The sequence below is a fragment of the Colletotrichum higginsianum genome, chromosome 1 (assembly GCF_001672515.1).
Source record: "Colletotrichum higginsianum IMI 349063 chromosome 1, whole genome shotgun sequence".
NCBI lineage: Eukaryota > Fungi > Ascomycota > Sordariomycetes > Glomerellales > Glomerellaceae > Colletotrichum > Colletotrichum higginsianum.
In genome coordinates, this window is record NC_030954.1 from 741,248 (window position 1) to 768,730 (window position 27,483).

At 55.0% G+C, this 27,483-nt stretch overlaps 12 protein-coding genes across 12 annotated transcripts; 7 read left to right on the forward strand and 5 right to left on the reverse strand.

The window, feature by feature from the left end:
* Positions 1-830: 830 nt before the first annotated feature.
* CH63R_00228 (Fructosyl amino acid) lies at positions 831-2,274 on the forward strand (the record flags this gene model as incomplete). Its single annotated transcript, XM_018295203.1, has 2 exons — positions 831-1,966; positions 2,082-2,274. The coding sequence occupies 2 exons, from the start codon at positions 831-833 to the stop codon at positions 2,272-2,274; spliced, it is 1,329 nt and encodes a 442-aa protein (XP_018163565.1).
* Positions 2,275-2,462: 188 nt separating this feature from the next.
* CH63R_00229 (C6 transcription factor) lies at positions 2,463-4,996 on the reverse strand (the record flags this gene model as incomplete). Its single annotated transcript, XM_018295204.1, has 6 exons — positions 2,463-2,894; positions 2,969-3,867; positions 3,953-4,272; positions 4,345-4,500; positions 4,576-4,701; positions 4,935-4,996. The coding sequence occupies 6 exons, from the start codon at positions 4,994-4,996 to the stop codon at positions 2,463-2,465; spliced, it is 1,995 nt and encodes a 664-aa protein (XP_018163566.1).
* A 463-nt stretch (positions 4,997-5,459) lies between these two features.
* On the reverse strand, positions 5,460-6,248 carry CH63R_00230 (Cupin domain protein; the record flags this gene model as incomplete). The annotated part of the gene is made up of 4 exons (XM_018295205.1): positions 5,460-5,618; positions 5,691-5,863; positions 5,942-5,999; positions 6,096-6,248. The coding sequence occupies 4 exons, from the start codon at positions 6,246-6,248 to the stop codon at positions 5,460-5,462; spliced, it is 543 nt and encodes a 180-aa protein (XP_018163567.1).
* Positions 6,249-6,547: 299 nt separating this feature from the next.
* CH63R_00231 (Flavin-binding monooxygenase) lies at positions 6,548-8,667 on the forward strand (the record flags this gene model as incomplete). Its single annotated transcript, XM_018295206.1, is given in 6 exon segments — positions 6,548-6,777; positions 6,787-6,869; positions 6,932-7,149; positions 7,216-7,522; positions 7,585-7,972; positions 8,052-8,667. Coding segments are annotated over 6 exon segments (1,842 nt in total).
* Positions 8,668-9,275: 608 nt separating this feature from the next.
* CH63R_00232 (Di/tri peptide transporter 2) lies at positions 9,276-11,349 on the forward strand (the record flags this gene model as incomplete). The annotated part of the gene is made up of 6 exons (XM_018295207.1): positions 9,276-9,325; positions 9,396-9,574; positions 9,682-10,260; positions 10,359-10,545; positions 10,602-10,674; positions 10,744-11,349. The coding sequence occupies 6 exons, from the start codon at positions 9,276-9,278 to the stop codon at positions 11,347-11,349; spliced, it is 1,674 nt and encodes a 557-aa protein (XP_018163569.1).
* A 2,548-nt stretch (positions 11,350-13,897) lies between these two features.
* On the forward strand, positions 13,898-14,440 carry CH63R_00233 (Glutathione-dependent formaldehyde-activating enzyme; the record flags this gene model as incomplete). The annotated part of the gene is made up of 1 exon (XM_018295208.1): positions 13,898-14,440. The coding sequence occupies one exon, from the start codon at positions 13,898-13,900 to the stop codon at positions 14,438-14,440; it is 543 nt and encodes a 180-aa protein (XP_018163570.1).
* A 690-nt stretch (positions 14,441-15,130) lies between these two features.
* On the reverse strand, positions 15,131-15,988 carry CH63R_00234 (C6 transcription factor; the record flags this gene model as incomplete). Its single annotated transcript, XM_018295209.1, has 4 exons — positions 15,131-15,455; positions 15,710-15,760; positions 15,806-15,870; positions 15,968-15,988. The coding sequence occupies 4 exons, from the start codon at positions 15,986-15,988 to the stop codon at positions 15,131-15,133; spliced, it is 462 nt and encodes a 153-aa protein (XP_018163571.1).
* Positions 15,989-19,164: 3,176 nt separating this feature from the next.
* Positions 19,165-20,841, reverse strand: CH63R_00235 (Sugar transporter; the record flags this gene model as incomplete). The annotated part of the gene is made up of 4 exons (XM_018295210.1): positions 19,165-19,540; positions 19,589-19,725; positions 19,764-19,898; positions 19,957-20,841. The coding sequence occupies 4 exons, from the start codon at positions 20,839-20,841 to the stop codon at positions 19,165-19,167; spliced, it is 1,533 nt and encodes a 510-aa protein (XP_018163572.1).
* Positions 20,842-21,549: 708 nt separating this feature from the next.
* On the forward strand, positions 21,550-22,875 carry CH63R_00236 (ATP-dependent DNA helicase pif1; the record flags this gene model as incomplete). Its single annotated transcript, XM_018295211.1, has 3 exons — positions 21,550-21,581; positions 21,713-22,600; positions 22,659-22,875. 3 exons carry the CDS (start codon positions 21,550-21,552, stop codon positions 22,873-22,875), a joined length of 1,137 nt encoding a protein of 378 aa, XP_018163573.1.
* Positions 22,876-23,204: 329 nt separating this feature from the next.
* On the forward strand, positions 23,205-23,836 carry CH63R_00237 (C6 transcription factor; the record flags this gene model as incomplete). Its single annotated transcript, XM_018295212.1, has 2 exons — positions 23,205-23,363; positions 23,429-23,836. 2 exons carry the CDS (start codon positions 23,205-23,207, stop codon positions 23,834-23,836), a joined length of 567 nt encoding a protein of 188 aa, XP_018163574.1.
* Positions 23,837-24,556: 720 nt separating this feature from the next.
* Positions 24,557-25,746, forward strand: CH63R_00238 (Cyanide hydratase; the record flags this gene model as incomplete). Its single annotated transcript, XM_018295213.1, has 2 exons — positions 24,557-25,049; positions 25,124-25,746. 2 exons carry the CDS (start codon positions 24,557-24,559, stop codon positions 25,744-25,746), a joined length of 1,116 nt encoding a protein of 371 aa, XP_018163575.1.
* A 209-nt stretch (positions 25,747-25,955) lies between these two features.
* CH63R_00239 (BZIP transcription factor) lies at positions 25,956-27,260 on the reverse strand (the record flags this gene model as incomplete). The annotated part of the gene is made up of 3 exons (XM_018295214.1): positions 25,956-26,208; positions 26,266-26,375; positions 26,454-27,260. 3 exons carry the CDS (start codon positions 27,258-27,260, stop codon positions 25,956-25,958), a joined length of 1,170 nt encoding a protein of 389 aa, XP_018163576.1.
* Positions 27,261-27,483: the final 223 nt, after the last annotated feature.

Here is a 27,483-nt window from a genome sequence, read left to right on the forward strand (position 1 = left end):
TGGCTCTTCTGTGGCATAAAATACGCCGCAGTCCTAGATGCTAGACGCTTAGAGTGCCTGTGTATGGACTGTGTGGACACAGTTGTGACCAGACAGTAGCTTTCAAGGTACTTTTCATTCAAGTAATAACAGATCAACATGCAGTTTGTTGGAGTTCTGTAGGGTAGAACTTGTTTAATGTTAATGTAGATGAATTACTCTTTTTGCTCTCAAGTCTTTTGTGTGAGAACCAAACGTCGCCGTCTCTTACATTAGGCTGACAGATATTCCTAATTTTATTGCAGCAGTCACAACAATCGTTGTGAATTCTTTTCTTTTAGACTATTAATTAGGTTAATTATAAATAAAAGAGAAAGTAAGGCATTATACTAGCAAAGATAGGCTATGCCGGCCGCTGGTCTAGACAGGAGAATCTATTTGACATCATGTGATATAATTGGCTGACTCCCTAAGCACGTGACCAATGCTCCTCTAGTGCTCCACACTCAAAGTCTGCTTAGTCACTTTTAGCCACAAGCAAAGTGTGGCTATCTCATTGGCCCGTCAAACCAGATGCCGCCCAGCCACACTTGTGGCTTTGCAGGGTCCACTGGACCTATGCCGCCGCTATGTACGATTATGCTCCTTTGGCATAAAAAAGCAACACGGAATCCGGAGTTTCGGCGTGTAAGTGGGTTTCCGGGAAGGGCACACCGGGCATCTAGGGTTCTCTCCCTACCTTGTGTCCTTACTTCACACTTGATGATTGACGATGTGTATAGACTGATACAACATCATCTCTTTCAGGTAACACAACACAATCTGCGCCTTTCTCTCTCTCCCCTCCCATCATGGCCCAGCACCTCGACCCCATCGTCGTCGTCGGCGCCGGCGTCTTCGGGCTCTCCATCGCCCTCGAGCTCCGGCAACGCGGACACACCAACATCACCGTCATCGACCGCATGCTCCCGCCCGTCGCCGACGGCAGCAGCAACGACGCCAACCGCATCATCCGCCCGGACTACGTCGACCCCTTCTACGCCCGCATCGCCACCGAGGCCGTCCGCGAGTGGAACGCCGGCGACCTCTACCGCCCGCACTACCACCAGGCCGGCTTCGCCCTCGTCTCCGAGACCGAGCCCGGCCGCGACGAGTTCCTCGAGAGGGGCAAGCGCGCCATCGAGCGCCAGGGGAACCGGTACGTCGAGTTCGCCACCACCGACGAGCTCCGCCGGCTGAGGCCCGAGCTGCGCGACATGACGTTCCCCTTCTCGGGCTACATCAGCAAAAACGCCGGCTGGGCGGATGCCGCCGGCGCCGTCCGGGCCGTCGCCGCGCGGTGCAGCGAGCTCGGCATCGCCTTCGTCACGGGGCCCAGGGGCACCATGACCTCACTCAAGACGGACGCCGGCCACTCGCGCGTCGTGGGCGTCAACGTCGCCGCGGGCCCGCCGCTGCTCGCCGCCAAGGTGATCCTTGCGACGGGCGCCTGGACGAACCACTACGTCGACCTCGGCCACGCCATCACCTCGTCGGCCCAGCCCGTCGGCTTCATCCAGCTCACCCCGGAAGAGGCCCTGAAGCTGGCGGACATGCCCGTGGTGGACAACATGACGTCGGGCATCTTTGTGTTCCCGCCGACGCCGGGGACGAACCTGCTCAAGATCGCCCGGCACGGACACGGCTTCGAGAACAGAATTCCAGCGGTGGCCGCCGCGTCGTCGTCCGCGTCGTCGTCGGGGGGTGGTGGCGACAGGCGTGTTTCGGCGCCGAGGCACGACGCGAACAATGCTGCGGCGTCTTGGATCCCGGAAGACGCCGAGGCGGCGTTCCGCGGCGCGCTGAAGCAGCTGGTTCCCCTGGCGGCCGAGAAGCCATGGTCACGGCTGCGGCTGTGCTGGTATACAGAGACGAGGGACGGCAACTTCATCGCGGACCATCATCCGGACTATCAGGGGCTCTTTATCCTTACCGGAGGGTCTGGACAGTAAGTCAAGCCAACAGTCACACACACACACACACACACACACACACACACACACATACACACACACACCCTTGGGGGCCTTATCTTTTGAACCTAACTGACGTGATATTGCCAGCGGCTTCAAATTCCTCCCCGTTCTCGGTCGCTACACTGCCGATTGCTTCGAGGGAGTGGCGGCCCCCGAGGTGCAGGCGAAGTGGAAGCTGAGCAGGGACTTCACGGCTCGGGACCCTGTCGTGTGCAACGACGGGAGCCGACGAGGCCCTTTGAGGCGGGAACTGACGCTGGAGGAGAGGGCGAAGCTGTGATACATAGTCTTGATAACCAACGAGAGGCAGTTGAAAATGCCCTTTTGACTACTCCTTATACTGACGGCCTCAGGTCAAGGCGTAGAAACACCTCAGAGCTTGATACAAATGCTCATTATGAATCCATGGTTGCTCAACTCCTAATGCCGTTCTACTGCGATCAAGCCGCCACCAGTCTCTTCCTACTGCTAATCTCTCAGATTCTGCCATGCCATCGGCACCTGAACAGCCTCCGGCGCGCAGTTCATCTCCGTGGGCAGGTATTGCGAGAAGAAATCGTCGAAACACAGTTCATCACCAGGTCTCGCCTGCGCGGCGGAGTCTGTGCCATTATTATCAGTTGTAGCGGGCGAGACGGGCTGACTCTGCGCCGCAGCTTCGGCGTCCTCGTCTACGGGGTGCAGGATGTGCGTCGTCACGCTCAGCGTGGCATCGGGCAACGGGCTCTCGCGCCTGCTGTTACTTTCGCTCGAGGTGATGTTCGAGTGAGGTGAGGGCTTCGGGACGATGATGCTGTTGTCGAGCAGCTCCCACAGCTTCGAGGGCCGGAAGGTGATGACCGAGTCGCCGTCGCCGCGTGTCTGACCCGAAACGCCTCGGAGGGATTCGAGGAGCTTGACCTGCATGTTCAACATCCAGGATTAGGGAACCGTGTTCTCAAGTCTGTCAGAGAGGGTCATCAACAAGTACATACCTTCTGTCCGATATGCGGCCACGATGCCGCGACCTTCCTCACAAAGCCCTCGCAGATGTCGAAGCAAGCCACTGATTTTGACGCCGCCGAGCTGTCCGGGGCGAACCGGAACACCCACGCCACCGTGGCCGTGGCGGCCACCAGCGTCCCCAGCAACGGGTCGAGGATGTCGAACTGCACGGCCTCGCACATCTGGACGAGCCGGCCGACCCACTGGGCGTGGTACTGCGCCTGGTCGATGACGCCCTGCATGAACAGCCTCGGCGGCTGCCGGCGGCTCGCCTCCCCGAGCCCGCTGATGTGGATGAAGGGGTGGTTCAGGACGGCCGACGTGGCGTGGTGGGTGATCTGCATGAGGACCCACGGCCGCCAGTACTCGAGGTTCTCGGAGACGTCGGCCGGCGTGCGGTCCGTGAAGGCCGCGTTCTTGAGGAGGTGCTTGAGGGCGGTCTGGTCCTCGAACTCGTACATCTTCTGGGTCAGCTCCGTGTACCTGGACGTCGGGAGCCAGGGCCGCTCGCGTCGGCTGCAGCGGACGCCGTGGTTGTAGGACGTCACGTCGCCCCAGATGGAGATGACCCGGAGGAACGACGAGTTGATGCCGTCGAACCGGCCGGCCTGCCCCTCCGTGCTCGTCGGCGGCGGCGTCGACGGCGGCGGCTGGAGGCTCAGGGAAGCACTGTCGGGATACCTGGGCTGAACGACGCAGCGGTCCAGGACTGAGCACTGCGCGGAGAAGGCCTTTTCCAAGATGTACACGCTCCAGAAGCACCGGCTACTTTCGTCGTCCTCGGAATCGTCCTGTGCTGCCTGACCGAGCTCACGCCGGTTCCAGCCGCGTGAGACTTCGAGCCGGGCTGCCATACCGATTGTACCCCACGCTCTCGCGGGCTTGCAGACTGGGTAGTTGATGCAATCAGCTTATGGGGGACTTCCAGAGTGGGAAAATAATAAATACTACGCAGTGTGAGCAACTAAAACTACCTTTCAGATCCTGCAGCGCCAGCAAGCACAGAGACTGCACCACCTCGACCGTGGCGACCCCCTCGAGGGCCAGGGGCATGAGGTCGGCGTAGGCCGAAGCGGCGTAAAAGTCGGCGCACTCGCCCTCCTTCCCCCGAAAGAAGGGATGGGTGCCGAACCTCAACGTCAACGCGAGGAAACTCCGGCGGAGAAAACGGGGCGTCGGTGACGAGAGCCGGCTCCGGAGTGTGGAGCGGCCGAAGAGCGGCAACGGCTTGAAGGCGATGTCTTTCCGGTAGACTCGGATCAGGTGCTCCAGCGCGTCCGGCGGAGGCTCGGGCCTGAAAAGGCGTTATTTGGTTTAAATCAGGAACGAATTTCTTCAAAGCTCGCTCGTTCGTTCCAAAACTTACGACGCTGTTGGGTCGAAGAATGAGCCCTGGGGTTCCGAAGCGTCGTTGTGGACTGCTGCATCGTCGCCATTGCCTAGACTCGCTTCGTCATCACGGTTCGGGACAGGCGCAAGAGGCGATGCCGTCGATCCTCTCATGCGGTTCTCGGTCAAACTTCTGTATACACAAAGGACTGTTACTAGGGGGCATCCCGTCTCGAACAGAAAGAACCTGGGGGAGGAGGAAACACACTGCAGGATCTCGTAGATCTGGCCGACTTGCGTCTCCAGTCGTCTCACGCGTTCCTTGGAGCCCGAGCTCAAGCCGCAGAGTTCAGTTAGCACGCGCACGCTTCTCCCGGTTTCTCCAAGAGACCGCCTACATCTTGACTATGCCCGGGTTCCTCTCAGCCCGCGTATGGTGTTGTTCCCGCGCGAGATAGACACACGGTTGGCCCAGCCGCTGGCAGAAAGAGCACGTAGGCCTCTCTCCCGTGCACTTGGTCTTCTTCCTCCTGCAACAGGAACGCGTCTCCGAGTCAGCTTCAAGTGCTGATGCAACACCAAGAGTACCGAGACTTGTAGCGGCTCGGATCACCCAGTTAAACTCACCTACACGACTCGCACGAGTTGCGGAGGCGGGGCTCGGAAGAGGACGAGGAGGCCGTGTCCATTTTCCCGGGGGGGAGCGGATGCTGCTTGTACACGTACGGCGCTCTGCTGGGGATTTAGCGGGGACGGCACGGATTTTATTACTTTGCACCGGTCTCCGCCCGCTGCTGTTCGATTAGGGATGGTGTTATCTTGACGGAGAATGGTGTGCTATTCCGCGTTTACACGTTCCTCTAATGCGGGATCCCTGTCTGAAAGTACAGCGTTTGTTCAGAGTAATGTGAGGTCAAATGCAACTTAGAAATCCTCCTTCAACAACCGTGTGCTTGACGTGTTTGAAGGCAAAGTGAATGTCTGATTTGAACTTAACTATTCCTCCTACTTGCAACCCAACTTCTGCAATAGACAGACTGCGTTGCAAGTCAACTTGCAAGCCTCACTCCCAACCAACACCTTGCTTCCTCCTTATCTTCGCAACTTCACGCTAGCAGCCATCTGGGGGCGGGCACCACCTCGTTGCCCCAGTCATCCCGGAATACCTTTCCACAGCCTGATTAGCGTGCCGTCTTCGCCCTCCACCGGATCGGCCGCAGGCAGCGGAACCCGAGAGATTTCCTCCTTGAGGCTGGGCATGATGTCCAGCCTGTCGCACCTCTGACTTGTCCATCTCGGGGAGCCCTGGTACTGTCGTCAGCCATTGCTACACTGGCACGCCGGCGGCCTGATGTTGGAAGACCAATCCTGGTGAGCTCTCACTCTCGGATACACGCCGACGAAACGATAGTCCTCGGTCATGGTGGCGTTCATGTGCGATACGCCGGCCGGGATAACAATGACATCGCCGGGGCGGAGGGACACCAGCTGGCCGCCCGTCGTGCCGTCCAGCTGGCCGCGACCAACGAGCATAGTCGTGGTGCCGGTGACCACCCCTGGAGTCGGTGTCAATCAAGGTAAGATAATGTCGGGGATACCAAGCCTGGAAGTATCGTGAGAGGGGGGACACCTACCATAGCACTCGTGGGTGTTGGGGTGAAAGTGGTGGACCTCTGTCCCAGGCCAGAACCCCTGGGAAATGGTTAGTACAGTGGCTTACCGCCTCTCTCTCTCTATGCGCTCACTGTGTGTTTGTGTGTGTGTGTGTGTGTAAGTTGATCCTCATACCTTCTTCTCCCATTTATTCGTCTCCAGAAACTCTGTTGTGCTCTCCTCCGCCGGCGGCTTCGGCAGGACGTCTCGGTACACGATGACCGGCAGCCTGTTGTTCGGGACATAGTCCGTCGGTGGGAGGACGAAATGCTCAAACATCATTGACATGGCGGCAGTTGCTGGGACCAAGAGAGGACTCGAGAAGCTCTGATAAGGTGGTCCGATTGCTTGCTGTTTCTGGTGAAGATTCATCGCTCGCCTCAATTAGCAGCACACTGGGAATCCGAGTGATAATTAGGCGTATTGCGGCACCCGGAAAACCGACTCGCAGCCGGAGTCCGTGTTAATTGCTCATGTGCGGGGTGGCTAAACGATGGACACCCAGCGATAGTGGCTTTCCTTCTTATCGCCAGAGCACGTATTTCTGTTCTCTGGCCCGTTTACAGGCGGCGGGGAGCCCGGTATCAATGACAGATTTTCAACTTGCGTCGATCACTCCTTTGCTTGCAATGGGATCTCAGGGCCTCCCTCTCGATACTCAGGCGGTTGACGAATGCCGCCCCATCAAGGTCATCTGCATCGGCGCCGGCATCTCGGGCATCCTCACTGCCATCCGCTTTCCGCAGCGCATCAAGAACTTGGACCTCACGGTGTACGAGAAGAATGAGGGTCCCGGCGGCACATGGTTTGAGAACAAGTGAGTCAGTCCTCTTTCACTGTCCTCCTCCCCGTCCTATTCTTCCTCGCCGGCACTGATACTACAGCCAAGCTATCCCGGAATCTCTTGTGGTGAGTGCTATTCGATGTACCCCCGCAACTCATTGACCACCATCGTCTTACATGGTGGCCAGACATCCCCTCTCATGCGTACCAGTACACATTCGAGAACAACCCGAATTGGTCCCGGTTCTACGCCCCTGGATCCGAGATCCTGGAGTACCTCAACCATGTCGTTGACAAGTACGGCGCTCGGAAGTACATGAAGTTCCAGCACGAGTTCAAGGGCGCTCGCTGGTGTGAGGATGCAGGCAAATGGGAGGTCCAGCTTCTCAGACACACGGACGGCCAAGTAAGTGTTGGCGCCACAACACACACCGTGTTCTCATCCAAAAAGACATCTGACTGACGAGCCAAGACCATCTACGACACGGCCGATGTCGTGGTCAAGGCCACCGGCACGTTGAACAAGTGGAAGTGGCCCGACATCCCGGGGCTCCACGACTTCAAGGGCACGCTTCTGCACTCCGCCAACTGGGAAACGTCCTTCGACGCGGCCGGGAAGACACTGGCCGTGATTGGGAACGGTTCGACGGGAATCCAGATAGTCCCGGCTTTGCAGCCCAAAGCAAAACGGATCGACTCGTACATCCGCTCCAAGGCGTGGGTGTCCCCGACGGGGCCTTATGCCGAGGTGGTGGCCGAGCACGGGAACGCCGAGAACTGTAGGTCCTTCTACCAGGCGGCTTAACTCTAACGTATTCTTCTGACCTGCAACCCAATCAAGTCACCTACTCGGAGGAGGAAAAGGCTGCGCTTTCACAGAACCCGGCGGCGCTGTTGGCCCACCGGAAGGACCTCGAAGAAGTCCTACACCGGGCCTACCTGGGCATCTTCTCCAACTCAAAGTCCCAGACGGACGCGTCCGACCGGCTCGAGACGCTGCTCAGGAAGAAGCTCGCGCCCAAACCGGGTCTGTTCGAGCTCTTGAGGCCCGAGTGGCCCGTCGGCTGCAAGCGGCTCGGCGCCTCGCCGGGCTACCTCGAGTCCATCGTCCAAAACAACGTCGACATTGTGACGTGTGGGATCCGGCGCGTCACGCCGGACGGCATCCTGGGCCGGGACGATGTCGAGCGGCCGGTCGATGCCATCATCTGCGCCACGGGCTTCGACACGTGAGTTGCTTTTTACTTCCTCACCCTCGTGATCCCTTTTCACCCAGCAAACACGCCATCCTCACATGTGCCCAAACAGGTCCCTGAGAACGACCAGCACGCCGATCATAGGCCAAGACGGCATATCGCTGGACAAGGTATGGACGCCCGAGCCAGAGGCCTACCTGTCCATCATGCCGGTCAAGATGCCCAACCTGTTCCTCTACCTCGGGCCGAACGGGGCGCCCAACTCGACGATGGTGGTCATGATCGAGTTCCAGTGCGACTACATGATCAAGTGTGTCCAGAAGCTGCAGCGGGAGCACCTCGGGTCCATGGTGCCGAAGGCCGAGGCCAAGGACGACTTCGTCCGGTACGCCGACCGGTTCTTCGACGGGACGGTGCTCACCGAGGACTGCGCGTCGTGGTTCAAGAGCGGCGGGCGCAGCGACGGGCGCATCACGGCCATGTGGCCCGGGTCGCTCGTGCACGCCTGGAGGGTGTACGAGAACCCGCGGTGGGAGGACTTCGAGTACGAGAGGCTCCCGGCGACGGAGGGGAACAGGTTCGCCTGGTTCGGGAACGGCCTCACCGTCAGCCAGATGCGGGGGACGGCGGCCACCGCGTATCTCGATCACGTCGATGTGCCGCCTGTAGACCCTGCGTTTGAGGCGAATGTAGCAAGGCAGCATGAACCGAGACAGGCCTCTCATTGAGGTCGTTCGGGTACGTAAGTGAGAGGAAAACACGGCTGTAATACCTACCCAAAAACGCCCAAGAAATCGAAGCATAAGTCTCATGCCCAACACACTGAATAACAGCATGAGGGAGATGAGAGGATGGTCCCGTCCAGTTGAATATTACGGCGCATGATCGTATCACCCCAGGCATGACGTTTGCTGCACGCTTATAAGAAAAAGATCCATCATGAGCGGTATCCTACATTGTTATACGTCGACTGATCTGGTGGCCATGACACTTCAGTGTTGGCCATGCCCTCTCCCTCTCCATGAGTATAGATTCTCTTATCAATTCTGGGCCCCAATATCTCTTTCCCCGGCCCCCCGTCCCTATCCCCAAAAAGGTCACCATCATTCAGCACGTTTACTTCTCCCCCCTAAGCACCTTAGTACAGCACGCCATCACTGAACTGCATTGTCAATTTTCCTTTTTTTCCTCTCTCCGACTCCGTCCCCACCACCTCCGACCAGCACGGCATGGCAGGCCTTATATATACCGATACATCGTGTTATCAGCATTTGATGTTAGAGGCACTTCAGGCCAGGTCCCATCAGCAGTTGAAGCCGCTGTTCAACATCTCGCCATGGCTACCCGGATCGATACCTACCAGGACGGAGACAAGGACCTCTCGGAGTAAGACGGAGCAAGCCCCGTGACACGATGCCCGCGGTAGATTTAAACCCCATCAGCTAACACCAGCCAGGGTCTCGTCCGCCAAAATCGACAGTGAACTGGCTCCCACGCCCGATGGCGGCCAGCCCACCGAGCATGAGAAGACCGCCCTGCGTCTGGTGAGCGACACGGTTCCGCTCGCAGCCTGGCTCGTATGCGTCGTCGAGACAGCGGAGCGGTTCACGTACTATGCTCTCTCCGGCCCATTCCGTTAGTAGTTGTCCTTCGTTCAAGATACTAATGGTTATGCTGGTCGACTCACGTCGCCGGCGGCGAACCAACTGTGTTATTTCATGTATTGATAACTGACCGACTAGAAAACTACATGCAATATCCCTACGGCAACAAGCTCATCCCCGGTGCCCTCGGCCTCGGCCAGGCCAACGCCAGCAGCATCTCCTACGGCTTCATGTTCTGGATGTACCTCACGCCCATGCTCGGCGCCTACATCGCCGACTCGTACGCCGGGCGGATGCGGACCATCAGCGGCGGCGCCGCCCTCTACATCTGCGGCCTCGCCATACTCTTCGTTACCTCCCTGCCCTTCTCGCTAGAGCGCGGCGCCGGCCTCGGCGGCTTCGTCGCGGCCCTGCTCCTCATCGGCGCCGGCGCCGGCTTCATCAAGGCCAACGTCGGCATCATGATCTTTGAGCAGTACACCGAGACGAGGCAGAGGGTCAAGACGCTGAGGTCGGGCGAGAGGGTCATCCTCGACCCGCAGACGACCATCTCCAACATCTACATGATCTTCTACAACGTCCTCTGCATCGGCTGCCTCTCGGGCATCCCGGCGACGTACATCGAGCACCGCATCGGTTTCTGGGCCGCCTTCCTGGTGCCCTTTTGCGTCTTCTGGATCGCCATCTTCACGCTCTACTTTGGCAGGAAGACTTATGGTAGGTCCCTCGCACCCCACAGTCGTCGGTCGAGACAAGAATGCTTTTTCTTCTTCTTTTTTTCCCCCGACTTTTATTGTTAACATCCATCTCTTCAGTCCAACGAGTCCCTGAGCCCGTCCTCGGCAAGGCCTTTAGCATTTTCCGCATCGCCATCAAGAGCGGCTTCAACATGGATGCGGCGAAGCCTTCGTACCAGGCCCAACACGGCGGAAACTACACAGTCACATGGGACGACAAGTTCGTCGACGAACTGAAGCGCAGTCTTTACGCCTGCAAGGTCTTGTTAGTCGCCTATCTATTCCCCTCAGTTCCAATACGCCCTTTCTGACAAACCGCAGCATCCCCCAGCCCATCGCCTGGCTCTGTTACCTCCAGGCCCTCAACAACCTCGTTTCTCAAGCCGGCACCATGGTAAGTTTGTCTTTAGTCAGATGAGAGGAGTTGGCTCAGAGCCCAGAACAAATTCTTACGATCTCCCAGGAACGGCACGGTCTACCCAACGACATCCTTTACAACTTCACTCTCATCATCGAAATCGTCCTCATCCACGTCTTCCGGACCGGGCTCTACCCCTTACTCCGCAAGTGGCACGTCGGCATCGGCCCGATCCGCCGCATCACGGCCGGCTTCCTCGCCGGCACGCTGGCCATCGCGTGGGCGGCCATCGTCCAGAAGATCATCTACTCGGCCGGCCCCTGCTACGACGCGCCGCTCGCCTGCGAGGCCAGCGAGGGCGGCACCATCCCCAACCGCGTCCACGTCATGCTGCAGTTCCCGTCGTACGTGCTCTTTGCGCTCTCCGAGGTCGGCTTCGCCATCACGGCGAGCGAGTACGCCTACACCAAGGCGCCCAAGAGCATGAAGAGCATCATCGGGTCCATCAACTACCTCACCGTCGCCGTCGCCGCGCTCCTCGGCATGGCGGTCTCCCGCGCGGCCAGCGACCCGGGACTCACCTGGTTGTACACTTCGCTCGCAATCGTCTACTTTGTGGTCACATGTCTGTTCTGGTACTTCTGCCGCGGATACGACAAGCTGGAGGACGAGCTGTTTGACCTGGACCGCGAGGATAATGATAATGCGTGAGACGGTAGCGATAGCCTTTTGTGTCCCACAGTAGCGTGTGTATGTCGCGGAGACTTGGTTAATTAGATCATTCATCTTCTTGAGCGCAAGGCCATGTTCTTGGAAATGCACAATGTCAACATTGCCACCACCCCCTCCCGTGAGATCCCACGTGCTTGCTGCTCAAAACCTCCTAGTAACCTTGCCTTGGCCATGTGAGCCTTTTGAATGGTTGGCCCCATGGTCCAACGTTCTACAGTGGCATAATACTGGATTATCATCTTTATCGGCTGCCTTGGAAATGCTCTCGCTTTAGCCCCCACATTGAAGAGTCCGTCATTTACGACTCTGACGCAAACCGCCATGTCCATCTCATTGAAACCCGTCACAACAATTGGAAACTCGTAGATGGTTTGTCCGCCACCAGGTGTGTGAAAGTCGACGACGGTCCCTGCCTCTCATTTGCCCACACATGGGCAAGACCGTCGCTTTGCGGTGTTAAGGTCAGAATACCTTGCGCTTACGACCACTGGTCTTGACCGGGTCGTCCTCCAGCCTCGTCATGTTGGTTCAACCTTACTTCTGGCGATGCTTCTCGGCCTCTGCTTCGGGTTCGTTCGGGTTCAGATTGCGCCTTTTAGTCTTCCATGTCCCCGTCTAGCAAACTTACCACGGCTTTCACTTTCACCAAGAGTCAACTATGATTGGAAAAGGGTCAACAGGTATCCATATCGTCCCAACCCGGCAGCCTAAATTAAAGAGGATCAACTTGTACATCCGCTACATCCGCTCCAAGGCGTAGGTGTCCCCGATAGGGCCTTGTGCCGAGGTGGTGGCTTAGCACGGGAACGCCAAGAACTGTAGTTTCCTTTACCAGGCAGTATTACTTTGCGTACCTATCCTTCTGACCTCCCCCCACCCCCCCCTAATTGAGTCACCTACTTAGAGGAGGAAAAGGCTGCACTTTCATAGAACCTAGCAGCGCTATTAGCCTACCAGAAAGAGCTTGAAGAAGTCCTACACTAGGCCTACCTTATGGCAGGCCTTGTATATAGGGATACATTGTGTTATCAGCGTTTGATGGTAAAGGTCTTTCAGGCCAGGTCCTAGGAGCAGTTGAAGCTGCTGTTTGACATCTCGCCATGGCTACTGGGATCGATACCTACTAGGATAGGGAAAAGGACCTCTCGGAGTAGGACAAAGCAAGCCCTGCAGCATGCCCGCTGTCAATTTAAACCCCGTCAGCTAACATCGGCCAGGAGGGGATTATATTAGGGTCTAATGTCTATGGGGCGCATAGGAGGCATTGGAGGGGCCTTGGTTGCAGGGATTAGTTGGCATGTCTATTTTCTGTTGAGTCATTAAAGGGCTTCTGGCGAGCCTGAGGCTTTAGGAGGTCGGATTTGAATAATCATCCTTACCTATATATACCCTTGGGCATCAACATCGACTCTTTCACTCTGTGCGACCAGCGAGCCTGATACTCTCGCATCAATTGTCCTCTGTTTCCTCTACATTTTCACTTTGAATGTCACTACACTTTATTTGAAGAGCCACAATGATCTCATCTAAACTTTTTACTGCTCTAGGTCTATTCATCCTCTCCCAGACGACTTTAGCCTCTGATCTTCCCCGCCAGGGCAGCTGCTACGAAACGTCTACTCCAATCGTTACTCTTTATGAAAAACTGTGCACCAACTTTCCTCACCCGACATGCCCGGCTGGCCAGCGGGTTGGCCGTTGGCTCGGTTACGTAGAGGATTGTAGCCGTTATCCTAATAAATGCAATTGCAGTCGAAAAGTAGGCGATCTGGATTCCTAATTGGTGCCTACCTATACTGATCATACACAAGTTTGAGTGCTGCACTCGATAAGCACCAAAGGCCTTGGGGATTGGATAAATCGGCCTGGCTTGGCTGGCTGCTTAGCAGTCGCGTAGGGACGCCCGCAGGCTTCATCTCAAGCATTTGGCCGCGTGGAAGCCGGGCACCCAACAGAAAGCCTGCCAAGGAGAGGGGTTAGTTGAGCGAATGGAGTCATCTGGGCGCGCACAAGAATTGTTCCACCTACAGACAACTCAAACAAACACCAGAACACCTCACTACCTAGGCTTTCTTCAACTAAACTCCATTACACCTTCTCAGTTTGTAACATCTACATGTTTTCTCTAGCTCTGCCTATATAAGCCTTTTGGATAGCTGGCCAGACTCCTGCAGTGGTTCAAAAATCGTTTGTCGTCTTTATCTATAGCTTTGGCAGTGCTCTCGTGTTAGCCCCGCGTCGAAGGGCGCGTTGATGACAACTCTGACGTCAACTGCCATGTCTCACAGAAACCTGTCATAAAAGCGGACGTTCTCACTTCTTTCTTTCTTCTAATTCAGCCCGGCTTTTTTGACAAATGTTGATCCAAATGGTTCGAGTCTATTAGTCATTACACGCGCCAGGACCGAATACTAACCCTATCACCGACAACTCCAACGAAATATCCCACCATTCAACTCAACCCTCCCTCCTACCAGCCTCCACAACGACATCGTCAAACAGCCAAGTCGCTTGACCAAAGTTCGACATGTCATCATCAGACCTAGGCCCTAAGCCGAAAATAATCACCGGGGGCTGCCTCTGCGGCGCCCTCCGCTACACAATCACCTTCCCCGAGTCCCACGACTTCGCCTCCGACGCGTTGACCTGCCAGTGCACGCAGTGCCGCAAGCAGTCGGGCGCCCTCTTCGTCGCCTTCCACCGCGCGCCGTGGCCCTTCCGGTGGTCCACAGCCGCTGGCACCCGTACCCTGAAGGAGTTTAGCATAACGCCCGTCGCGAAGCGGGGATTCTGCACCGAGTGCAGCTCGTGGCTGTACTACCGCGCCGAGGAGGAGCCCTGGGCGAGTCTGTGCGTCGGGACGGTCGACCAGGAGGTCCTCATCGGGTCGTCGGGCGGCGGCAACAACGAAGGAGGAGGGTTCGGGCGGGCGTTGGTGAACGGGCTCGGCGGGCATGAGTGGTGCGAGAACGAGATCCTCGGGGTGACGGATGATATTCCCTTGTTGAGGAAGGGGTTAAGGAATCAGACGAGCGGAGGGGAGAGCACGATTGCCAAGGCCAAGCTGTAACAAGGCCGTTCGTTGCATGTTTATAAGAAGAGAGGAAAAGATCCGAGATATTCAGAGCTTAAAAGAAACTAGTGTCTGCAGGGGTTTTTTCAACTTTCACTACATAACGTTTGGTCTTTTAAACTCTATTTGTCTTAACGTACATACATGCATAGCAAGTCGCGGATCATAGCAAGTCGCATATCTCTTATCACTAGCAAAAGCCCTATTTTCACCTATTTATTAAAAACCGAATTCTTAACTAAAAAAGGCCTAATTTTGAGATTTAAACTACAATAAGACTTAGAATATAGTAAATAATAGTATAGAAATTATTATCCCTCTCTAATTCTAAGTTTATAGTAATCCTCTTATCTAGAGACCTAGATAAGAGGTAGGGCTATTTAATAAGGCTAGGGTAGGACAATAATTTCTACACTATTATTTACTATATTCTAACTCTTATTGGAGCTTGAATCTTAAAACTAGGCCTTTTTTAGTTAAGAATTCAGTTTTTAATAAATAGGTGAAAATAGGGCTTTTGCTAGCAATAAGAGATATGCGACTCGCTATGATCCGCGACTCGCTATGCGTGTACGTTACCTGAAGCTTTTATATTTTTTATATTTAATATGAAAGTTAATGGGCGTATTTGGTAATTCGGTGCACACTCTCTAGTAGGCAAGGGGTATATCGTCGGCCTATGCGCCCTCAAACGCACAAGCACACGACTACTGTGGTGAGGATGCGAAGGGTGCGGATGCGGCGGTGTGCGGCGATCGGGTCGGTGTAGATGCCGAGGGCGGCGGCGCGGCCGGCCTCGGTGTCGGAATCGTCGTAGGGCCCCGAGCCAGCAGTGTTGAATCCGACGGCGCAGCGGAACGGGACTAGGTTGGACAGGGTTGGCCTGCTGTCGCATGGGAGGAGATTGCGAGGTAGAAGAGGAAAGTCTTCGTCGCCGGGGGTGGGGTGGAATAAGTTTCGACATGATGGTACGGTAGTTATTTCGGCAGTCGCTGGACGGTAGGGACGTAGACTGTCGACGTAATCCTTCAGTCGGACGTGGGGATAGATGTGTCAAGTATGGCCTCCTAAGGCGCGTCCTCTCTGTTTTAAGTTGAGGAAGACATAGTTTCCCTTATTAATAGGTTCATTATTATTAAGATACTCTTGCGCAGATATTCGATCGCAATAAGCATTGAATTACATAAGCTGTTAAGTTAGGCTTTCTAGTTGCACTTTAACTTCAAGAAATAAGTACATTAGTATGTGTTTGTGTACATGTCTTACTCAGCTAGTGTGTGTGCATCAACACAGGACACCTTGGCAGGCTGGAGAAAGCTGTAACAGTGTACACGGTTACTAGTCACAGGTAAGTTGACTCACGCAAGACCAGTGTCACTTGTCACTGGTTTTACGTTGCGGTAGAGCGCTCGTCGGGAGCGGACGACCTAGTGGGAATTCCGTGCCTGTGTGCCGTCAGATGAAAGTGCCCTGGATTTATGAATGAAACCAACGTCTGTGAAACGTTGGATGGCAGGTCTCGACCTGATATGCAGGCGTGGCCATGGTAAGGGCGGTTTTCTTCGGTGGAGTTAAATGGTCCCTTGCGTCTGATGGGCGATAACGGGTTTGTAGAGCAAATTTATCAACAATAGTTCTGAACGATACGTTTGGTATCGTCTCACGTTGAAGCATTGGCTGCTCGGACGAATGGTTCCAGCCGGCCCTGGGACAGCTCTGCTGCGCGCTTACCTTTGCCGCGATGCTGCATTTCTTGCAACTCCTAGAAGGCAGAGATGAGGAGTACTCTTTATAAAAAAACATTATCTAATGTCAGCTAACGTAGTTCACAAGTGAGTGAGCCACACAAGTGAGTGAGCCACTTTTCTAGAATTTCGTACAACCTACCTTTCCCTTTATTTTTCTCCACCTACAACTATGGTACAACATTCAAATGAAAGCGATTTAGTCCTAGCGCTAAATGCGCTCAGATCCGACCCAAAATTAAGCGTGCGAAAGGCTGCATCTCACTACAAAGTATCTCGTGCAACCCTCCAACGACGATACCATGGCCAACCTGCTAGACGCGATATCCGACCACCCTGCCAGAATTTAACCTCGTACGAAGAGGAGACCATTGTACGATACATCGTTGACCTGGATTCGCGAGCATTTTCGCCACGCCTTAGTGCTGTTCGAGAAATGGCCGATCGACTGCTTCGCGACCGCGGCGCGCGACGCGTCGGAACAAACTGGGCCTCAAACTTCGTACGACGACGACCTGAGCTCCAGACGCGTTTTAATCGAAGAATCGACTATCAGAGAGTCCTCTGCGAAGATCCGGACGCGTATCGCGCGTGGTTTTCCCTCGTACGAAACACAATTGCGAAGTACGGGATAGACGATACCGATATCTATAACTTTGATGAGACTGGGTTTGCGATGGGCAAGATGTCCTCTGAAATGGTTGTTACAGCCTCTGAACGACGTGGCAAGCCAAGAGGAGCACAACAAGGGAATCAGGAATGGGTTACAGTAATCCAGGGCATTGGGTCGTGCGGCTATTCTATCCCGCCGTACATCATCTTTGCAGGCAAGGTCCATCTTGACTCCTGGACGTGCAACAGCCCCCTCCCACCCGACTGGGTAATTACACTTACAGAAAATGGTTGGACGACAAATGAGAAAGGCCTAGAATGGGTACAGCACTTTGATTTCCATACAAGGAGTCGTACGAAGGGTGCTTACCGCCTCCTCATCCTTGATGGCCACGAAAGCCACCATTCTGTCGATTTTGAGCTATACTGCAAGGAGCAGAACATTATTACGCTCTGTATGCCCCCTCATTCATCGCACAAGCTCCAGCCGCTTGATGTTGGGTGCTTTAGTCCCTTAAAACGGGCGTACGGCCAAGAAATTGAGGTCCTTATGCGGGTGCACATTACGCATATTGCAAAGGAAGACTTCCTCCCAGCCTTTTATAAGGCGTACGACAAGGCAATGACAACATCAAACATTCAAGCAGGCTTTAGAGCAACTGGCCTTGTCCCGTACGATCCGGAACATGTGATTTCACAGCTAGATGTGAAGCTTCGTACGCCATCACCTCCAGGTTCTTCTGCTGGCTTACCAGCAGCTTGGGTCCCAAAGACGCCAAACAACCCAATTGAATTCGATTCACATTCTGATTTTATTACGAATCGCATCGTACGACATCAGAATAGCTCCCCAACGTCAATTATTAGGTATATGCAGCAGCTGAAGAAAGGAATTATGATGGTAGCCCATAACCAGGTTTTAATGCAGGCACAAATGACTGAGTATCAAGAGGCAAATGAGCGTATGAGCCGCCGTCGCCGTACGAAAAAAAAACAGCTTCAGAAAGGTGGAACACTTACAATCAATCAGGCAAAGGATATAAAGTCTCAGATTGATGTAACGGAGCAGTTACAGGTAGAAACAGGTCAGAGTAGTGGTCGTGCGAGGAGGACAGAAACACGCGCGCGACGATGTGGCATCTGTGGAGAGACTGGACATAATGCTCGCACATGTCAGAAAGTTGAATCCACCTCTGAAGAAGAGGATTCTGAATAGTTTAAATTAATTTAAGGCGTTGTGGTTGATTTCTCTTACACTTTGTCGTACGGGTGCTAGAAAAGTGGCTCACTCACTTGTGTGGCTCACTCACTTGTGAACTACGTTATCAGTATTATATTTCTATTTATTTAACAAGCAGAAGATTGTCCCTACTAGTGTATCCTTAGTTGACTTCGCTAAAATGACGCCTATGCATAGAGAAAAGGCAACAAAACTTGCTTCTCTGGGTGCAATATGCAGGAACTAGTGAGAATCTGTCAATACAACACAGAATCCTACTTCAACTACATCGTAGAATAAGAAGAATCCCTCAATCAAGCGCATCAGTTACTCTTTCATCAATGAACCACAGGTGTATTGCATTAATTCAACACTAGGAATCTAATAGACTTACTCATTTTTGCACAAGATTGTAACGTCTATTGCATGTCCCGACGATTGCTGTAACGAATGTGCTGGGATAAGCCTGGCATCACTTCTCATGGTCAATAGATACCCGCTGCTTTGAGCCGTGGCTGGCTGTAAATGTCAAAAAGGGAAAAACTTGTCCCATAGCCTTCGATATTAGCCAGAATCTAGTGTTCTGGCTCGCACCCCCACGTGAGACCCATATCCAGCTCACCGAGTTGACAAGCGCGTTGCCATGTCCATTAAACCATATCACACCATCAGGTTCCTGTTCCCCGGTATCAGCACATGCTCTTTGACAGGCGACACTTATCAGGGGCGTGACTGGCGTAGTATTGCGCGTGCTGACGAACAGCCGACGGCCTTGGGCAGGTTTTCCCAGCGAAAGACGCAGTGATATCATTGGTATGCCGGTATTTGATGTTGTGTTCCTCATCGAATGTCGATAGGAATCGTGCCCTGATAACCACGCTCTCAGTAGTGAATTCCCTAGACTGTCCCTTGCAGCGGTTTGCATCTCGAGATGTCGATGTTGCTTTGTGCGATGGCGCGGTCTACGCACGCCTTAAGGCGACGAGGGCCCATGGCTTTGATGTTGGCTATTCAGGATATGCAACGTATTTCGGTTACGCGACCAAGGTTTCTCTGTTCCGAGGCATCCCTGTTCCCGTGGTTCCAGAGGATGTTAATCATACGATAACTAGTATATACTCAATGTTCTAGTTTCTATTCGAAGACTAAACATTGTCAAGACTGCCCTTCTCCTCCTCATGCGTGCCATCTATATCGTTCACCTTGTCAAGGTTATCACCTGCCGGCACATCTTCTCCATCAAATAGTGCTGCAATGCCTTCAAGAGTCATGCCACGGGTCTCGACGTAGAAGAACCACACCGTAACAATCATCGCAACTAGTACAACGACAAACACAAAGTAGTATCTCCAACCGATTGCGTCCAAAGCGATGGGATTGACGAAGATGTTGAAGAAGTTGAAAGAGTATGATGTGAGGAACATGGATGCAAGTCCCTTGGCACGGAGGTTGTATTGCCATATTTCAACCGGGTATGCCGTCAGAAAGGGGGTGAGAGCAATGTCGTAACCGAAGAAGTAACTGAACGCTGTTAGAAAGTTCGGCGCGGGCTAGAGCGGTACATCTTACATGAACAAGAAGGGGATCACGGCAGTGCCAGTCGCAGCATTCCCGGTAGTAGCAAAGCTACCAGAGAGGGCCGTGATAATGAGGTATGCGACAAGCATAATTCCACCCTTGACGAAACGAACGTCAGTAATGCAGTACTGCAAAGCCGTAGACCAGGACATCTAGGCATTCCTACCGAGGCCAAGAACAACGGCCGACGTCCGAGCCTGTGGACCGTGAAGGCTGCCAAAGTAGCCCAAATAAGGTTCCAGACCTGCAAACATGCAGAAATGAGAGTTTGGTGTGTGACCGAGGTTATACCAACAGTAGTCTAGATCTTGTTAGTGCCAATGGCAAAGTGACGCGTGAGGTAAGCGTTGATAACTCACCAGAACGCCGGTTAGGTAATAGGATACGGTTCCGCCACCCGACCACTGTGAGAAAATCCCAAGGGATATTGTGATCAACAGACGTCGACGATTGCCAGGCGTCTTGACTAGATCGAGCCATGAAGAGGACGACTGGGCGAGCTTCTCAGCCCGGAGGGCCGTTTCAATCTCATTCATTTCTTGCACCACCAGGGGCGAGTTATAGTCGCCTGCCGCGTGGATCTTGGCGAGAACCCGCCGGGCTTCCTCATTGCGGTCCTTCGAAACAAGCCAGCGAGGCGACTCGTCGATCATGATGAAGCCAGGAAGGGCAAGCAAGGGCGTGGCGATCTGAAGAGCCGACGGGATTCTCCACGCCCACGAGGAGTCGAGGTTTCTGGTCGCAAAGGTCGCCCAGGCCGAGGTGACGGCGCCAACGTACCACCCGCACATGTAAAGCGACGAAGCCGTTGTTTGGTGCGTAGGGTAGGCCGACTCCGCGAGGAGCAAGGGGCAGGCCAGGAAGAAGCCCGACGCGAAGCCCAGCAGCAGCCTAGCGACGACAAAGGGCGCGTCGCCAGCGGCCGCTGTCTGGATCGCCGTCCCGATGAATAACAAAAGACATCCCGCCCACACACCGGGCTTCCGGCCGTACTTGTTGCATACCCATGACGATAAAGGGTAGGCCAGGACGCAGCCCAAGGCGTAGACGGCGTTGATGAATCCGAGCCAGGTTCCCTTCGGGTTATCCATGGCTACCTTCCACTGGGGAAGAGCAATCAGGCCGTTCATCAGGGAGCCGTCAAAGCCATTGGCGGAGGAGAACAAGGTAAGAGACAGGATGCAAAAGTTCAGCTTCCGGAGATGAGGCTCATGGTACCATGGCGTATTGCTAGTTTCCGCCATATTGCTGAGCTCGACAGAGGTTGGTGAGATAAGAACAAAGAACGACGTTGCCGGTTAAGAGAGCATAAAGATGGTTGGTCAGAGATGTGAAGGTAGCGAGGTCTGCCCTTATATATGAATCATGATATCTAGCATCTACTCTGTACGCACGCCTGGTATTGCAACTCATCCCCAGGAATTGCTGTTTGCCAAAATGGCATGGCCTCTATCCGTCCAGAGGAATGGCATGGCTAATGCGGAGGAACCCCCCGCACCCGACCCGGTGCCCCCGGACCCCGGACCCTGTTCCCGCAAGTGCTACACTACAGAATGCCTGAACAGATGCATATAACGGGCAGTGCTCCGCTCACGTGCGTACGTAATGACGGGCTTTGGTGGGCTATCCGGATCACTACTACCCGGATACGCCTTTTTCTAACCCCGTTTCTCGGTTTCTCGACAAGCAACCTACATAGATACAACCACGGGAATCCTCTTCGAGTCAGCAATCCAAGGCCCATCATCCATAGCCCGTGTACATACGGACCACAAGAGAATGTCCATGAATACACAGAGTAATCAAAGAAAACGGGTCCCAACAGCCTGTCTGGCCTGCCGAGCAAAAAGGACCAAGGTAGGAGGAGGACAGGCGTCTCAAGTGCCGTATCTGCCCCTACAAACTGCGCCGCTCTAACAATACCGCTTTCAGTGCGACGGCGACCCAATCCAATGCTCAGCCTGCAAGTATCGCGGGTCCGCCTGTGAATATGTACACACTCCCAATAACCGCAAGTAAGTTTTCTCATGCACAAGTCCCAAGTCCCCTGGACTGGACTCTCACTAGCTCGTCGTCGAGCAGGGGAGGGCCCTGGCTTACCGCATCTCTGTGCAGACCTCCACGGAAGGAATACGTTGCCGCGCTGCAGGCTCGCGTGAAGACTCTTGAAGCCGAACTGGCCCTCGCACGCGAATCCGGGTGGGGCGGCGATTCTGGGTCCGTTGCAGGGACTGAGCCGCCGGCGTTCAACAACAAGGATGACGTTGCGTCGCCCGAGTCCACGGCCAGCCACGGCACCTCCGGGACATCGTCGGCGGCGATCGAGGAAGTCACCGACATCCTCGGGCGATTTGCCATCGGAGACGGGGGAGAGCTGTGCTATTTCGGCTCTCGGAGCAACTTCAACCTCATGAGGAGCTCGACAGTCCGCTCAACGTCCAACATGGGCATGCAACGCAGAGGCTACGAGGCGGCCGCGGCCCAGGTAGGGCTTGTCGAGGTGTCCCGGGATCTTCAATCGCATCTTCTCCATCTCTTTTGGAGCTGGCAAAACTCTTGGCAGTACATCGTGTGCGAGGGTCCGTTTTTGCAGGATCTCGGCAGTCATCCAGACAGCCCCTTTGGACGGTTCTGCTCGCCTGCTCTCTTGTACGCCATCCTGGCACTGGCTTCACGGTACACCGACGACATACGCGTCAGGACCGATCCCGAAGATCCGCGGACGGCGGGAGATGCCTTTGCGGCCCAGGCCCGGGTCATGCTGCTCTACGAGTGTGAGACGCCAACCCCGACCACCGTCCAGGCCCTCGCCCTAACCTGTTTGCGCGAGATGGCCCTCAACAAAGAGGCTCTCGGGTGGATGTACTGCGGCATGTGTGTGCGCATGGCCATCAACTTGGGAATGCACCTAGACTGCTCCCCGTGTGTTTCGGAGGGGACTCTCAGTGCCGAAGAGGCCGAAGTGAGAAACGTCACATGGTGGGGGTGCTACGTCCTGGACAAGTATCGTCTTCTCTTATCCTTCCCCGGCAAGAAGAGCCAGTGGCTAATTCCCAAGCAGGCTCTTCAACATCGGCCTGGGTAGGCCGTCCATGATACAAGCCCGGGACGTGACAGCCGAGCCACCCAACACCTGCTGCATGGAGGAGCTTCGCCCGTGGCAAGCGACAGATGTTCTGCCCAATCCCATCTTGGCTACTGCATCTCATAATGTCACGAATGCCATCTACACCTGCAAACTTTTCACCCTCATGGGCGATATTCTCGACTCCATGTAAGCCCGAAACCCTTACGGCTTTCAGAAACAGAAAAAGGCTATGTGAAGCGTCAGACTTCTAACAAAATGCCCAGTTACACCCCATCAGACAGACGACGACCCGGGCTTCATATCAGAAACATAGTATCGGAAGGCCACGTGAAGCTTGTCAAGTTCTTGGACGCGTTACCGGCCTGTCTACGTATTTCCAAATCATCACGGCACCCTTCACCGCCACATGTTTATCAACTTCAGTAAGCAAACTCTCACTACACACGCACGCCCCGATGGTCTGTATCTATGGCGCGACCATTTCGCTAACGCCCGCACATTCTTCAATACCATGTTATCATGATCCTGCTTCATCGGCCCTTCCTCCAGTCAACTCGCCCCTTTCAGGGATTCACTCTGTCAGAAACGGGCCGATTTGATGTTCATACGGTGTCATGCCGCAAGGCAGCTCAGTGGATCGCCACCATCCTCCAAATCTACCATAAAAACTTCACTCTGGTAAGTCCGCCTCTCCGCTCACTGGCGCAATCCGTCCGTCGCTGACAGGCACGGCTGGGAAAAAGCGAAAGCTTCCAATCTCTGCCGTGCACTGCGCCTTCACGGCCGCCGTGATATTTCTCGCAGACGCGACCTCGGAAGACGACGAGCTCCAGCAAGAGTCCTTGAAGAACCTCAAGACCTGCTACCGGAGTCTGCAGGGGATGAGGACCGCGTGGGGCTGGAGTGAGCGCGCCATATCCGCCTTGGAGCAGATCGCGATACGGTGGAAAGTCGAAATCCCCGGCGTAGAGGCGGCCGCCCCCCCAACGGGAATGGACTGTGAAGACGAAACGACTAGTACTTCCACGCATTTGAGAAAGGGGGGGCCATCTGGCGGAGAAGTACCAATTCCGGCGGACGATTCATCTGCTCAGCAACCAGTGGACAACTGGCTGGATCTAGATACCCTCTTGAGTTGTTCTGTAGAGTAGCGTCTCATCCCGTCGAATCTCGGCTGAGCGCAACGTCATCTCGGCACTATCACTAGGTACTCGCAAGGTCAAGAGCGAAAAGCTTATCAGGTAGTTACACTTATGGCATGACAGTCTATGCACATCAAGGCCATACACTGGTCAACGGAAGAATGATTGCCGATATAGTGGATTCGCGAACGACTAAAGGTGGCTTTCCGCCGGCCGCGGGGAAGTCTTGGGAACCCCCCATATGTTCCCCAGACACCCCAGACTCTATCTAGATTGGTCCACAGACCCTGCATATCCGGCTTTGCATTACCCGGATTCCAAGTATCTCATACGAAAGCAGAGATGCGCCATATACGGGTTCCAGGACGATTCGTCTTGGGCCAGCACTACCCGGATACTGTCCATCGTACCATCGATACATGCAAGGTCATCGTATCTCGGCAAGTGGATCGAACTGTACGATCGATACATTCGATAAGGCGGAATCGTCCAAGTGCGGAATTCAGAATATCCAATCGTCTTGCTCGTGGAGTCATGGAGATAACAACCCAACAATCAGGTGTCTGTTCCCCAAATATCTTCTCTCATTTAATAAAGGCTGGGCAGACGTTCCGTGGGTAGCCCAGACGTCTGCATCACACAACAAATCATCACGATACTGTGCAGCCCGTCGTACACGGTTACAACTCACACTTGTCTCTCCATTCTTCCAACCTCCTACGCATCATCATGTCTATCCGTCAGTGGAAAGCCGCCGTCTGCCAGTCGGAGCCTTGCTGGTTTGACAAGGATGCCGCTATCGAAAAGTCGATCAAGCTCATCAAGGAAGCCCACAGCAACGGCGCGTCCCTGATTGCATTTTCCGAAGTCTGGGTCCCGGGATACCCCAACTTCCTCTGGTCTGGAAACTACAAGGAGAACATCCCGCTTGTCCAGAAGTACATGCAGAACAGCATCTCTGCGTACGGAGACGAGATGCTGCAGATTCGCCAGGCCGCGGCAGACAACAAGATTTACGTCGGCTTCGGCTTCAGCGAACGTGTTGGTGCCAGTCTGTATCTGGCCCAGGCGCTGATCGGCCCCGACGGGAACATTCTGCTTCACCGAAGGAAGACGAAGCCGACCCACGTTGAGCGGACGCTTTTCGGTGACTCGACGGGCGACTCCCTCACCACTGTCGTGGACACACCTCTGGGCAAGATTGGAATGCTCAACTGCTGGGGTAAGTTAAAGTCTTTCTGCTCGAGTCGAGTCCCCCTGCTTAATACTCGTGAGTCGTGCTGACTGCCTAGCCAGAGCATCTCCAACCTCTTCTCAAGTACCACACCTACGCTCAGGGCGAGCAGGTCCACATTGCCGCGTGGCCCTTCAACGGGGACTTCAACAACGGCATCGAGCCGTGGTCGCTCTTCAACGAGGCCAACGAGCTCACGGCGAGCCGCATGTACGCCCTCGAGGGCGCCGTCTACGTGCTCTGCACCAACCAGCCGCTGTCTCCCGAGGGAAGCCGGCTCAACAGTGAAGGCCAGGGCAGCGCCGACCCGGGGAGCTTCATGCTGAGCGGGGGCGGGGGCCGGGCCGCCGTCTTCGGCCCCGACGGCCGCCAGCTCACCGAGCCCACGGAGCGCACGTACGACGGGCTCGTCTACTGCGACATCGACCTCGACAAGATCGACTACGCCAAGACCTTGACCGACTGCGTGGGCCACTACTCCCGGCCCGACCTCCTTCGTCTCGTCGTCGACGACCAGCCCAAGAACTACGTCACCCGCGTCTCTCCGGAGAAGCCGACCAACACGATCTACCACTCGACCGTCGGGGACGGAACCTTGCTGTCGACGCACAAGACTCTCAGCGAGATTCTTAGGGCGAAGCGGGAGAAGAACGAGAGGGATGCTGCAGTGGCCGATGCTGCCTAGAGCTAGGCTCGTCAGGGTTGGATGAGAATGCGGATGGTACTTTCTGCGATATCAGCTGTGTATATAATAAACCTTGGTCATCTCTGAAACTCGCAGGAGAACCCAAATACATGATGCTCCCGACGTTGCATCCACTCTGCCAATCGGGGATTTAATGTTGGGCGTCGACGGAACGCTCGCTGCGTTGGTGCAGTCATCGTTACAAGCGATCATTCCAGGGACACGACAGAGGCTGCCATTTCCGGAAACCTGGCCATGAACTCGGGCGACATTGTCCAGTTCTTCAGGTTCCTCACGTGCTTTTCGAATATCGAGTGCAGGACGGTCTCGCCCCCGACGACCGAGACCGCGTCTGTTACGTCAAAGGGCCAGTTGACGCTGACGTTGGACGAAAAGTGAGGAGAGAATACCGGGTGTGACAGTTGTTCTGACCTTTCCACGAGAACATGACGCACGCCCGGCCTGGACGAGTGTCAGCGGGCGTGTCTGGACCAAAAAGTAATGTCATTTTTGCCGTACCATGGAATGTTATCCAGCCAAATCGGGTGCTTGGTTACAACTTGCGTCACTGTCGGCCGTAGCCAGGCTGGTAGAGCAATGTAATGGTCTCTGTCGAGTGATACAAGCCACTAAACAACAATCACAGACAGATACACTTATTAGTGCGTTTGTTTCTCCTTGGATGTTCCCATGGTGGAACTGTTTACCTTTATCGTCAGGCTCATGACGTAGAAGAAGGCCAGCCTTTCCGGTCTCTTGAGTCCGGGGAATGTTGCCAGGACCTTGGACAACAGAGCACTCAGCGGGTGCAAAGACGCGGCGGATGCCTCGTCGAAGAGCGCCTTGACCGACGGCCTGGGATCTCCAAGCACAACCTCGAGCGCAGCCCCTCGGGACACCATTGCCCTGCGCGAAGCCACAAAGTCCGAAAGGATGTGATCTAGCGGGCATGTGGGAGGCAAGTGAAGGGGGGCGATGAGGTGTGCTGCAGCATGGCCACGCGTAGTCTGTGGGAATGGGCTCGGAGGGTCTCCGTCGTCGGCGCCGCCGCCGCCGCCGAGCCTCGAGATGCGAGAAACGGGCCCTCGCCACATGGAGCATTCTATCCGTAGGTCGTTTGACAAAACAGCGGGTGACCCGCTGGGGGGTGGGCTACTCGGAGAGGAGGAGCCTGCATCCATCTGACGATCCGTCAAAGCCTCGCCGAACGACGACGACGACGACGGGTGGAGCGCATTGGAACCTGAACCTCTGGCACCGTTGTTGAGCAACTGGAGCAACAAATTCCTGTGCTCGCATAATGCCGACAACCGCTGATCTTTTAGGTTAGACATCTCTTGCGCGTGCGCAAGCTGCTGTTCGAGGTCTGAGATGCGATCCTTGGTCCTTTGCCGGAAAGCCCGCTGAGCCATTCGGTCGACGTTGCGCTTCCGCTGCACCTGTTCTTCGCTGAGGGCCTCTACCGCCCTGACGCGCTTTGCCCGGCGACCTTGATTGCCGGCGATGGGCTCCATGACTGGGGGAGCCCGGCGATATTGTCCTTTCGCTTACTGGGTGTTGCTGCTTTCTGCCTCGGAAACGGGAGATGGGGCTGGCTGCTGGGAAGAATCGGTCAGGTCAATGACACAAGAAGAGACTGGGAAGAGGGAAGATAATTAGGTAGTTAAAAGGGGCATGACAGTGCATTGCAGGAGGAGACGGTTTGTTTACCCACCCACCCTATCGAGCTGCTTGATA